We start from the raw sequence: 12,794 nt of genomic DNA on the forward strand, positions 1-12,794 counted from the left end.
TCTAAGTGAACACACATCCTTTCTTCTGCTGAGCCTCCCCACCGGCCCTTGTTGTTTTTGTGTCTCTGATCACTTCTACGCATCATTTTTTTCCAGACTTGCTTTAGCTTTGGTACCTTTTCATTAGATAAAAGGAATTCGAAGCTGTTCTGATAAAAGCAGGAATGGGCCCCCTTGTTCACTCACCTTCTCCAGATTCTCCAAAAATTCTTACATTCCCAGCATAACCTTGAAAAACTCAGGCCCTTGCCGCGATCAACTATCTTATGAGTTTGGCATGCAGTTATGAGATCTTGTCTACTAACTGATTTGTGTTAGCCTGAGCTGTGTCCAGGAGAGCCGAGATGCGGAGCTAGCAGGGACAGCAGATCCTAGTTGGAGCCCGTTGTCTCTTGAGTGTTGGCACTGAGGCCCAGAGAGGGGAGGAATGACTTAGCCAACATGCTGCAACGAAGTGTTTCTCAGGCCTCCTGGCTTTGGTTCTTTTATTGTACTTGGTTGTGGGAGCAGGTTGGTGAATAACATAAGCACCCCCCACCAGGTCGTCTTGTTTTGTTTGAATGTCAGTTTATTAGTCTTACTGAGCATCGACCTAAGGCTCTGCTCACTGCCGGGCTCAGCATCAGTCTGCCCGCAAGAGTGTTTACTTGGATTAACATACAGTCTCTTCTCTAGTTGCACATAATCGAAGTCGGACAGCCTGCAGCAGGAAACCAACCTTTTGGAAAGAAAGCTGTGGATGTGTTTTTCCCTCCAGAGGCTCAGACCGATTTTCCAGTAGCTATGCAGGTATGCACATGCTGTTCTCTAAGTGAGACAGAATGAATCACCGATCTCAGGTGGAGGGGAACAGCAGATCGCGGCCTCTTATGCCTCAGAAGTTGCCAGAGTAGATCTATTAGAACATGGAGAAGATGATGTTGAGGCTTGTCTTCTAGCTCCTTGTTGCCTTAACACTCTGATGAGGAGCACGCTTTTCTACAAACAGGACTTTCTCCAACTCACATACCAGAACTCCAGGCCTTCTTTTTATTATAAAAGATTAGGTGTTCACTGTAGTACAAAAATATATAAAACAATTCTCTGTGGCTGAACCAATTGGCTATAAAGTATATCAAAGATCTTACTACTTGTTATATAAAAAAATTTAGATGTAAACCTTTTCTGAGCAAAATGGGAATCACACTATATATGTACGATTATGTAATTTATCCTTTGTACTCCTTTGCTCCGTCAGTATATTGTAGTCGTTTCCATAAGTTATTCATTCTTTGTGAATATTGTGGGAAGTAAACAATTATTTTTAGGGATGTACCATAACTGGGATGTTTGAGCTATTTCCTTTTTTTCTGCTCTCAAATACTTATGATAATTTCTTGAAGCTAGATTTCTAGAAATAGTTACATGATCAAAGAAGGTACATTTTTTTCCCAAGTGAAATTGGCTTTTTTTTTGTCTCACAAAAATATATGTTGTTGATAAATCTCCAATAATATCAATACATGTAACAGCAGAATTAAATATCAATGGAAATCCTACCACTGCTGGTAATTGTGACCACCTCTTTGGAAGTATCTTTACATGCATGCAAATACATACAAATAGACTCATGTGAAATGGCTTTGTACTGGTGTTGCACTTTACAACCTTCTCTTGCTTTGTTGTAGGCCATTCTATGCTAATAAAATGCACGTATGTATTTTAATATCTGCATCATCTATTCTGTAGATGTGCCATAATTCATTTAGACAATCCCCTGTTGATGGGTATTTATGGTTACAGTACACACTTCTAGGAACATTGTTGTCCATACATCTCTATGTGTTAATCCAAAAGTCCGAGGATAAACTCCTAGAAATGAAACCGCTGGGTCAGGATCCAGGGCATGTGCATGTTACTGACCCTCATGACATTCTGTCCACTTGCACTTCTGCTGAAACCGCCCGATAGCTGGACGGTGTCCGATGGTGTTCACGTCCTTCCTGTGATTACTGTCAAATAAAATGGGTTTACCAGTCACTCATATGCATCTTATTGAGTGCCTGTTCCTGATTTGAGCATTTTTCCTGTCAGGGTCTTATTTGTACGAGTTCTTTGGAGTTTTAGAATACCAAGTGCCTGATGTGTTTCAAATATTTTTTCCCAGTCGTAACAAAAGTTTATTTGTGGCGTGTTCCACCTTGTGGAAGTTTTGTATTTTCATGTGGGTTTGGTATCATGTTTTGAAAAGAATTCTGTACCCCAAAATGATCAACATATTCACCCATATTTTATTCTATTACTTAATTTTATTTTTTATTTAAAACTCTTTGACCCATCTGGGATTTACTTTGATCTAAAGAATAAGATAGGGATCCAGGTTGTTGCCCTCATGCCCCAGCCCCAGAGAGCCAGCTGGTTATATCAATATTGTATACTGGTTAAGGTCTCTTTCCCACTGATACGAAGTACGTACTCATTCATATTAAGTTCTTACATATATGCTTGATTCTATTTCAGGGTTCTCAGTTAAGTTCCATTTGTCGCTGTCTCTTCCTATGCTAATGCCACATTTTATTTCGTAGTACCACACATTTTTAATTACTATAAGTTTTATAATAATCTAATTGGGCAAAGTCATCTATCTGTCTTTCTCCCACCCCATCAGGATTTCCTGTGTGTTACATATTTTTCTGTGAGTTCATGGCACTTGGCAAAGGTCTGGTTAATAAGTGGTGATGGAGGGCAGGCTGGAATATAAACACAATGTTCAAGGTCTTTACCCAGAGCTTTCCCCTAATTTTATAAACTCACAGCTTGCTTAAAGAGATTTGGTGAGAAAGTGGGGAAAGGTAGCTCTACCTGAAAGGTATATGGAGTAACCTGATTTATTGGACCTTTACTGAGAATGGCTGGGCAAAGTATTGGCTTTAAAACTGGTTCTCAATGAGACAGGACTCACCTTGGGCTCCATGTGTCAGGAACTCATTACTCATCATTTGTGAGCTCTTTTGTCCTATTTGGCTTCTCCTTAATTTTCCACCTCTTCTCTATCTTCTTGTAGATTGGAGCTAAACATGGTGTTATTTATTTGATCACAAAGTATGGCTATCTTCATATGTATGACCTAGAGTCTGGCGTGTGCATTTACATGAACCGTATTAGTGCTGACACAATCTTTGTAACTGCTCCATACGAACCTACCTCTGGAATTATTGGTGTCAACAAGAAGGGACAGGTATGTAACTCTGAAGTTTTATCTCCCACCTTCCCCATTCACTGGGGACTGGAGCTTAACTTTTCCTCCTTGGTCAGGAAGACAGTCAGTATTGTTACACTTACACCTGTGTCTCCCTTCTTCCTGTCATCACCTCGCCTCTCAGACAGCACGATTCCTGACACAGGATCGAGTCTGAGAAGAGAGCAGCTCCCTTCCTGAATGAAGCTTCTACGGGTGGAGCAGCAGTTCTAATACACACCACTGACATCTTCAGGCCATGTACACATTGACTGGAGAGGATTGAAAAAGCAGATGCTGTGCTACCTCAGTTACCTTTCTCAACTAAAGTTAAACAGTTAAAACAAGAAAATCAGTACTTTAAAGTTTGAGAAGAAACATTGTCAGTTCCACCCAAGTGGGTTATTTTGGTATAGTTAGTATCCTGAACGCATCACTGGTCAATGTCCATACATCTTGATATTTTTCTCGCTTGATACTTTCATAATCTTTTAAACAACTATGTAGAGTCCCATGCTGTAGCAGTACTGCTGTGTTACCATTAGGCATTTGTCCCGTGTGTCCTGTCACGATTAGGGACAACATGATAGGCAACTCAACAGGAGCCTTAGAACTTTGCTGATATTCAGTGTCTGTGAGCAGAATGTCACAGTGCGTGTATATGGAACACTTTTCTAGACTGAACCAGTCTCACTTGTTGGGTCCTTATAGGTGCTGTCAGTTTGTGTTGAGGAAGATAACATTGTGAATTATGTAACCAACGTGCTTCAGAATCCAGAACTTGGTCTGCGTTTGGCCATTCGTAGTAACCTGGCTGGGGCAGAGGAGTTATTTGTGAGAAAATTCAACACGCTGTTTGCACAGGGGAGCTATGCTGAAGCCGCGAAAGTAGCGGTGTCTGCACCGAAGGTAATGATACGAACACTGTGCACTGTTCTGAGTGGATGAAATCATGAAAGCATTCCACTGCTGATGTTGGAGTACCTAAGTGTTCTGTTACTGGTTTTTAGCTTTACATTTTTGTACCAGAGGCATAACAATAATGGAACAAACAAAAAGCAGTCTTGCTGCAATGACATACTCCCTTTCATTCTCTTCCAGTTCTTGTCTATGTGCATACATGTCTCACCCAACTTTTTATTTTATTATTTTATTATTAAAAATATAGCTAACATACAGTATTATATTAGTGTCAGGTGTACCCCGAAGTTATTCAACATATATATATACCTAAAGAAGTGATCACCATGATAAATCCAGCAACAATCTGACACCACACTATGCTATCGCAATATTATTGGCTATATTCCCTATGCTACATATTACACCCCCATGACTTGTGGTTTTTTTTTAATTATTATTTATTTATTTTTTTTTTAAGTGTGTTTTTCCAGAACCCATCAGTTCCAAGTCAAGTAGTTCTTTCAATCTAGTTGTGGAGGGCGCAGCTCACAGTGGCCAATGCGGGGATCGAACTGGCAACCTTGTTGTTAAGAGCACCGCGCTCTAACCAACTGAGTTAACCAGCCTCCCCAATTTATTTGTTTTATACCTGGAAATTTGGACTACTTATTCCCCTTCGCCTTTTCCCCCCCTTTTTAAACTTTTCAATTACAATTGACATTCAATATTAGTTTATATTAACTTCAGGTGTATAGCATAGTGGTTAGACATTTGTGTAATCGAAGAAGTGATCCCCCTGACTATTCTAGTACTCAGCTGGCACTATACAGAGTTATTACCGTATCATTGGCTATATTCTCTAAGCTTTACTTTACATCCCCATGACTGTTTTGTAACTACCAATTTATACTTCCTAATCCCTTCACCTTTTTCACCCTGCCCCCCAACTCCCTCCCATTTATCACCCCAACAAATCTAGTACCCCTCTGATACCATGCATAGTTATTACAATATTATTGACTATATTCCTTATGCTATGCTCTATATCCCCAGAGCAAATTTTTTTTAATTTTATTGGGAAATATTGGGGAACAGTGTGTCTCTCCAGGGCCTATCAGCTCCAGGTCATTGTCCTTCAGTCTAGTTGTGGAGGGTGCAGTTCAGCTCTAAGTCCAGTCACCACTTTCAATCTTTAGCTGCAGGGGGCACAGTCCCCCATCCCATGTGGAAATTGAACCGGCAACCTTGTTGTTGAGAGCTCGTGCTCTAACCAACTGAGCCATCTGGCCGCCTCTCTGGAAGCTCAGCGGCAGCTTGTCTTCAATCTAGTTGCGGAGAGCACAGCTCACTGGCCCATGTGGGAATCAAACCAGCAACCCAGAGCTCGTGCTCTAACCAACTGAGCCAGCTGAGCCATCCGGCCAACCCCCATAACTACTTTTTAACAACTAATTTGTACTTCCTAATCCCTTCACCTTTTTCACCCTGCCCCCCAACCTCCTCCCATCTATCACCCCAGCAAATCTAGTGCCCCTCTGATACCATACATAGCTATTACAATACTATTTACTATGTTCCTTATGCTATGCTCTATATCACCATAATTACTTTTTTTTTTTTTTTTTTTTTTTGGTTGAACCGGCAATCTTGTGGTTGAGCCATCCAGGAGCTCAGCGGCAGCTCAGCTCAAGGTGCCATGTTCAATCTTAGTTGCAGGGGGTGGAGCCCACCATCCCTTGAGGGAGTCGAGGAGTCCAACCAGCAACCTTGTGGTTGAGAGGACACGCTCCAACCAACTGAACCATCTGGCGGCCTGGGAGCTGAGCGGCAGCTCATTGACTTCATTCTAGTTGCGGAGGGTGCAGCTCAGTGGCCCATGTGGGAATCGAACCAGCAGCCCCATTGCCCAGAGCTCACGCTGTAAACAACTGAGCCACCCATCCGCCCCCCATAACTACTTTTTAACAACTAATTTGTATTTCTTAATCCCTTCACCTTTTTCATCCATACCCCCAACCCCCCTCCCATTACCCAACTTCTTAACTTAGCAAATGTGTAATACATCAAGTGGTTGTACCCTATTTTATTTAGTCATATTCCTACTCTGGACTTTCTTCACTTTTCTAGAGTATAACAACAAACAATACTACTGCTTAGGGCATTTTCTTTGATTTATTTCAATAGGACGAATTTTCCTGGGACTGGATCTGCTCCTGGGTAGATAAAGGTTTTCAAGTTGCTTCTCCTAGAAAGGCTTTTTCCTGTCTTTCAAGTGATGCTTATGAATAAACCATTTCTAGCCTTCATCTGAGACTTTGAGTATTTTAGATAAGAAAGTAATGATATGGTAGAACTTCATTATTGCAGGACGGATTCAGAAACCTACTTCTCACTGCAACAAACTAGGAAGAAGGAAGACCCTAAGTAGAAATGACCTGTGGGACCAAGAACCACTGTGCTTGTGGTTATTGCTGAAGGCAGAAGCCATTGCCTTGGTAGAAGACTTTATGTGGCTGACAATTCAGTATAGAATTTCCATTGGCAGATTTCTTTTTTATACTAGCAAGTTAAGTGAAGTGATGACTTGTGATTACAACACAACAACCTGCATTTCCATTTATCGTTAGGGAATCCTGCGTACCAGCGACACCGTTCGGAAGTTCCAGAGTATTCCCGCCCAGCCTGGGCAGGCTTCTCCTTTGCTCCAGTACTTTGGAATCCTGCTTGATCAGGGTCAGCTCAATAAACTTGAGTCCTTAGAACTTTGCCATCCAGTTCTTCAGCAAGGGCGCAAGCACCTCTTAGAAAAGTGGCTGAAAGAAGATAAGGTACAAACACCTGTGAAATCACAACCCCCAGCACAATTTGGAACTAGGTCACAGGCTCACTGTTCCTGTGGTCCTAATCTTGTCTTGTCCTTTTGGCACACCACAGCTGGAGTGTTCAGAAGAACTTGGAGATTTGGTCAAAACTGCTGACCCTACACTTGCTCTGAGTGTGTACCTTCGGGCAAATGTGCCAAGCAAAGTTATCCAGTGTTTTGCAGAAACAGGCCAGTTCCAGAAAATTGTGCTCTATGCCCAAAAGGTAATGCATGTTTATCCATTAGCATTTCACAGATAATTTGTGGTTGGGTGCTTGGTGATTCTGAAGCTTATAAAATACCCTTCTGTGTAAGTGCTCTGGTATGAGAGAGTTGTCAGTGTTGCTGTTGGTATTTCTCATTCATTGATAATGGTCATATTTTATTCTCTTCAGTTTTTTATTTTTTCGTGTTATATTTATAGTCCTTCCATCTCTTTTCCAATCAGGGACGTTCCTGTAATTTTATCTTGTTTTTTTCTCCCTTCTCCATTCCCCCTCAGCACCCTCTGTATGTTAATTTGCTGGTTTTGATGGGCCTCCAGGCCTCACTGGTCACTGTGCTGGGTTTCAGTCAGAGCTTGCACACTGGTTGGGGTGACTTCTTTGTCGTCCAGGCTGTTGGTACAGTTGATTGTGCCTCTGTGTACATCGGTCAGCATATTGAATTGAATGTTGTGTTTGGCAGAGGGCCGGCACATACACATGCTAATATCGCTCATTTCTTTGTAAACTCAGGTTCGGAACAAAGGGAAACCTTTTCTTTTTTTTTTCTTAAACACTGAAGGGTTTGTTTCTTTTCCTGATGGGTGTTCCCTTACTTCTAGGTTGGCTATGCCCCAGACTGGATCTTTTTGCTGAGGAGTGTAATGAGGATCAGTCCAGACCAGGGCCTGCAGTTTTCTCAAATGCTAGTGCAGGACGAGGAGCCGTTGGCCAGCATTGACCAGGTGAGCGTGGGTGTCTGGGACAGCTTTTTGTGGCTCATATAGCCATCAACTAGATTCCCTTTCATTTGTTTTCCTGTTATCAGTGTCTCAGTTGTTTTCTTTGTATTAACTGTATTAATCTTCCAGTTAAAAAAAATCTGATGTACTAGGGGAATCTTGTGTTCTAGTCTTTTATTATTGGAATCCTTGTATACCTTTGTTTTGAAGTATTTTAGAGGATTTGTGTGTCAAGTTGTGAGGGTCTTGTTTCTTTGTGTGGTGATTAATGGTTGGGTGTAAGGATGTCATTTTAGGATGGTAGCCCCACCCCCACTCACCTCCTCATTATCCCTTTCTGACAAAGCGCCCGAACTCTCGTCACGATGAATGCCCTCGAGTCTGTAGACTTCACCTTGTGGGTGTCTTAGACTAGCCTGGTGTTAGGTGAACATGAAGCTATTACTTTAATGTAATGTACTTAGTATTTAGATGTAAACACATGATAACTCACTGGTAAACTGTGCGCAAGGGGCTCTGGGTAATACAGAGGAATGTAACAAAGCCTGAAGCTAGGCAAGAAAACCAACAACCTGTATAGAAATAGTAAGTACAGTTATATTACGTTTATACATTTTGGAATTTGCAGATATTTCAAAGATCATGATTGAAGGGTTTGAGCCAAATTTACATAGATCTCAATGGGGAAAGAGGCTCCAGTTTACATCTGTGCTATATTTCTTTTTTTTTTTTTTTTTAAGATTTTATTGGGGAAAAGGAATAGGACTTTATTGGGGAACAGTGTGTACTTCCAGGACTTTTTTCCAAGTCAAGTTGTTGTCCTTTCAATCTTAGTTGTGGAGGGTGCCGTTCAGCTTCAAGTTGTTGTACTTTCAATCTTAGTTGTGGAGGGCGCAGCTCAGCTCCAGGTCCAGTTGCCGTTGCTAGTTGCAGGGGGCACAGCCCACCATCCCTTGCAGGAGTCGAAACCGGCAACCTTGTGGTTGAGAGGACACGCTCCAACCAACTGAGCCATCTGGGAGCTCAGTGGCAGCTCAGCTCAAGGTGCCATGTTCAATTTTAGTTGCAGGGGGCGCTGCCCACCATCCCTTGTGGGAGTCGAGGAATTGAACTGGCAACCTTGTGGTTGAGAGCCCATGCTCCAACCAACAACTGAGCCATCCGGGAGGCAGCTCAGCTCAAGGTGCCGTGTTCAATCTTAGTTGCAGGGGGCAGAGCCCACCATCCCTTGTGGGAGTCGAGGAATCGAACTGGCAACCTTGTGGTTGAGAGGATGCGCTCCAACCAACTGAGCCATCCGGGAGCTCAGCAGCAGCTCAGCTCAAGGTGCCATGTTCAATCTTAGTTGCAGGGGGCGCTGCCCACCATCCCTTGTGGGAGTCAAGGAATTGAACTGGCAACCTTGTGGTTGAGAGCCCACTGTTCCACGTGGGAATCGAACCGTCAGCCTTCGGAGTTAGGAGCATGGAGCTCTAACCGCCTGAGCCACCGGGCCGGCCCCTCTAAAGTATTTTTAATATAAACATTCCTCATGCACTTTAAGTATGGAAACAGTTACACAACTAGTAAATTCATTACCTTTATTTCATCTCTTATTAAGGCTTATTACTTTTTTACATTAACATCTATTTAACCTTAATGATTAATGTCTAAGTCAATGTTTGTGTTTTCCCAGTTGTGCCTGAATAATACAATGACTAGACACCAGATAATGATGGCCTCTAGGGTTTAATTAAGTAATAGATTGTTAAAATTGCTTGAGTCACTTCAGAGGATTTGGACATTCAAATGTTATAAAAGTACTTCCTTTAATCTACTCAAGTAAAATGCCCTGTTGGTGATATAGGTGAGGTAATTTTACAGAATTACCTACTAACAAATAATGGCCATGAGTTACATGACTTTTGATGATGTAAGAAAATGCAAATAAGGTACTAACTGTTCGGTTTCTAGATGAGATTCAATTTCAGGAACTATTTCAACAGGAAAATAAAACAATTTCCTTTGCGTAAAAATGTGGCTTGTGATCTGTTTCAGATTGTAGATGTTTTCATGGAAAACAGTTTAATTCAGCAGTGTACCTCCTTCTTGTTGGATGCCTTGAAGAATAATCGCCCAGCTGAAGGGCACCTCCAGACTCGCCTGTTGGAAATGAACCTGATTCATGCACCCCAGGCAAGTGACATTTTTAGGCTGAAACCAAGGGACAGAGCAAGTGTTTGTGTGGGACTTACAGCTTTAAAAGCAGTGGCTTTGGGCTGGGTTGTGCCTGCACCAGAAGTTTATCTTTGCCTCAGTGGACATTCTCCAGAACTTTCCTGCCAGGGGTTTACAGAATCCGTGGTGCAAGACTTTCATAGAAACAGTTATAATTGGGACATCATTTCTATTCCTTTTTTTTTCCTTCAATTGTGGTAAAATTATACATAACACATTTTACCATTTTAACCATTTTTAAGTGTGTGATTCAGTGGCATTAAGTACATTCACAATATTGTGCAACCATCACCACTCTGTACTTCCAGAACTTTTTATCATCCCAAACAAAAAAACTCTGCACCCACTAAGCAATCACTCCCCATCCCCTCCCCCGCCCTTGGTAACTTATAATCAACTTTCTGTCTCTATGAATTTGCCTGTTCTAGACACTTAATATAAGTGGAATCATAAAATATTTGTGCTTTTATGTCTGGCTTTTTTCTCTTAGCATATTATTTTCAAGGTTCATGCTATAGTATGTATCAGAATCTCATTCCTTTTTATGGCTGAATAATACTCCATTGTATGTTTATGCCACATTTTGTTCATTCATCTGTTGATGGACTTGAGTTATTTCCACATTTTGGCTATTTTGAGTAGTGCTTGTATGACCATTGGTGTACAAGTGTCAGTTTGAATTCCTGTTTTCAATTCTTTGGAACATACACCCAGAAGTGGAATTGCTGGATCATTATGGTATTTCTATAACTTGTTGAGATGCCACAATATGTATTCCAAGCAGCCTGTACCATTTTACATTTCCACTAGTAGTGTCTGAGGTTTCCAGTTTCTCCAGAAGGGACTGAGCAGGATGGCACAAGATTTCATCACACTAACCAGAACAGCACCCAATTTAAAAGTTATGAATTGTTTATTTCTGGAATCTTTCATTTAACACTTTTGGACTGTGGTTGACCACAGGTAACTGCAGTATGAAACCACAGAAAGAGAAACTGCAGATGGGGTGGGGGAGCTACTGTACTTGATTGGTGTTGCATATCCTGGAAGAAATGGGAAGGAGTGTGAAGGCACCAGGAGACATGCACCTCATCAAGACTAGCTACTAGTTAGGTATCAGGGGTCAGACCACTCAGCAAGTCAGCAAGGTTGTTGTGTTGACTCACCCATTCTCAGCCCATTATTTAAACACAATGTTAAGTCTCATCAGAATTCTCTCTAGGAGTGTTTGTTGTTTTTCAAATGGAATCCCCGACTCCTGATTCTGCCTTTAACCGAGAAGTCTAGTCGACATGAATAGGATGTGTACTTTCAGGTCTGATTCTGACTGTTAAGAGTCAGAGGATTGAACTGATTAAAGAAGGAGGCCTTGGCAGGCTCGAGTCCTCATATTGACCCTACCATAGAAACCTCGATGAATGTGAGGGCTGAAAAGCCAGAGTGACAGCCTGGACTGATAGCACTTTAGGGCAGAGCCTCAGCCTTTCGCTCACACCTGACTGCACCCTGGGAAGACAGAGCCTTGTGCAAAAAGCCTCAGTGACTTGGAAGGATGGCCAGAGCTCTGCTTGGGACTGAAAGTAGCTGCTGCTGCTCTGGAAGCCGTGATGTGGGCAGGAGCCCAGACATGGGGAAGCACCGGTTCCAGAGCTGTGCCCTGGGGGTCATGGTTGAGCAGCTGCTCTTAAAAAGTTATTACTCTGTCTCAGGCTCTCTTACTGAACTCACTGTTTCACAGGTTGCAGATGCCATCCTTGGAAATCAGATGTTTACTCATTATGATCAGGCCCACATTGCCCAGCTCTGTGAAAAGGCGGGCCTCCTACAGCGAGCACTAGAGCATTACACCGACCTCTACGACATCAAGAGGACTGTGGTCCACACTCACCTCCTCAATCCCGAGGTATGTTGTGCCCCTGCAGGCACTCCCCTGGTTGGTGGCATCCACCTAGACAATAGGGTCGCATGTTCCCAAATTTCCAATGTTGCCAGTTGTGGGAATGTGTCTTCCCTATGTGGAGCCTCATCACTGCCATGAGCAGTTCTCATTCATCCCACACACAGACCCCCCACTTGCTCAGCCACATGGCTGGGCCTATATCACCTTTCTTTCTGTTGTTTGCTTTGACTTAGTCTAATAGAGAACCTTACTGACAGCCCTAGCAGGTTTGTCTGAAACTGTTAGCGAAAGCTAAATAGCCTTTGCATTTCAGTTCATAGAATAGATTTAGCATCAACTGTGGAGCATCACAGGGTTTGTGACAGCTCATTGAACTGTCACAGTTGAGGTCAGTTTCTTACCCCAATATTACTCCCAGCTCCCCCTTTTACCCTGAGGGATGGTTGCTTTTCTTATATTTTTGAGACTCAGAGGGAAAAATTAATCCAGTTATTTTGCCAGTGTTGGCAGCATCTAAGATGGTGCAAAGTTGTGGACAAACTCTTCCTTGCTTCCCAGTGGCTTGTCAGCTTCTTTGGATCCCTGTCAGTGGAGGATTCTATGGCGTGTCTGCATGCACTGCTGTCTGCCAACATCAGACAAAACCTGCAGCTGTGTGTGCAGGTGGCCTCTAAGTACCATGAGCAGCTGGGCACACAGTCCCTGGTGGAACTCTTTGAATCCTTCAAGAGTTATGAAGGTAACGTGT

General features: G+C 42.5%; 1 protein-coding gene across 5 annotated transcripts in view; it reads left to right on the top strand.

Annotated features, from left to right (window-relative positions):
- CLTCL1 (clathrin heavy chain like 1) overlaps positions 1-12,794 on the top strand; it is an 87,806-nt gene that overhangs the window by 35,593 nt on the left and 39,419 nt on the right. For all 5 annotated transcript variants that reach the window (XM_019710155.3, XM_019710157.3, XM_019710156.3 and 2 more), the window contains exons 5-13: positions 676-789; positions 3,044-3,217; positions 3,929-4,126; positions 6,748-6,948; positions 7,055-7,207; positions 7,810-7,932; positions 9,967-10,104; positions 11,885-12,049; positions 12,605-12,785. In XM_019710155.3, the coding sequence (XP_019565714.3) occupies positions 676-789; positions 3,044-3,217; positions 3,929-4,126; positions 6,748-6,948; positions 7,055-7,207; positions 7,810-7,932; positions 9,967-10,104; positions 11,885-12,049; positions 12,605-12,785 (1,447 nt within the window). The remainder of the gene's footprint in view (positions 1-675; positions 790-3,043; positions 3,218-3,928; positions 4,127-6,747; positions 6,949-7,054; positions 7,208-7,809; positions 7,933-9,966; positions 10,105-11,884; positions 12,050-12,604; positions 12,786-12,794) is intronic.

Source organism: Rhinolophus sinicus, chromosome 9 (genome assembly GCF_057876585.1).
Source record: "Rhinolophus sinicus isolate RSI-liver-muscle chromosome 9, RSI-T2T, whole genome shotgun sequence".
NCBI lineage: Eukaryota > Metazoa > Chordata > Mammalia > Chiroptera > Rhinolophidae > Rhinolophus > Rhinolophus sinicus.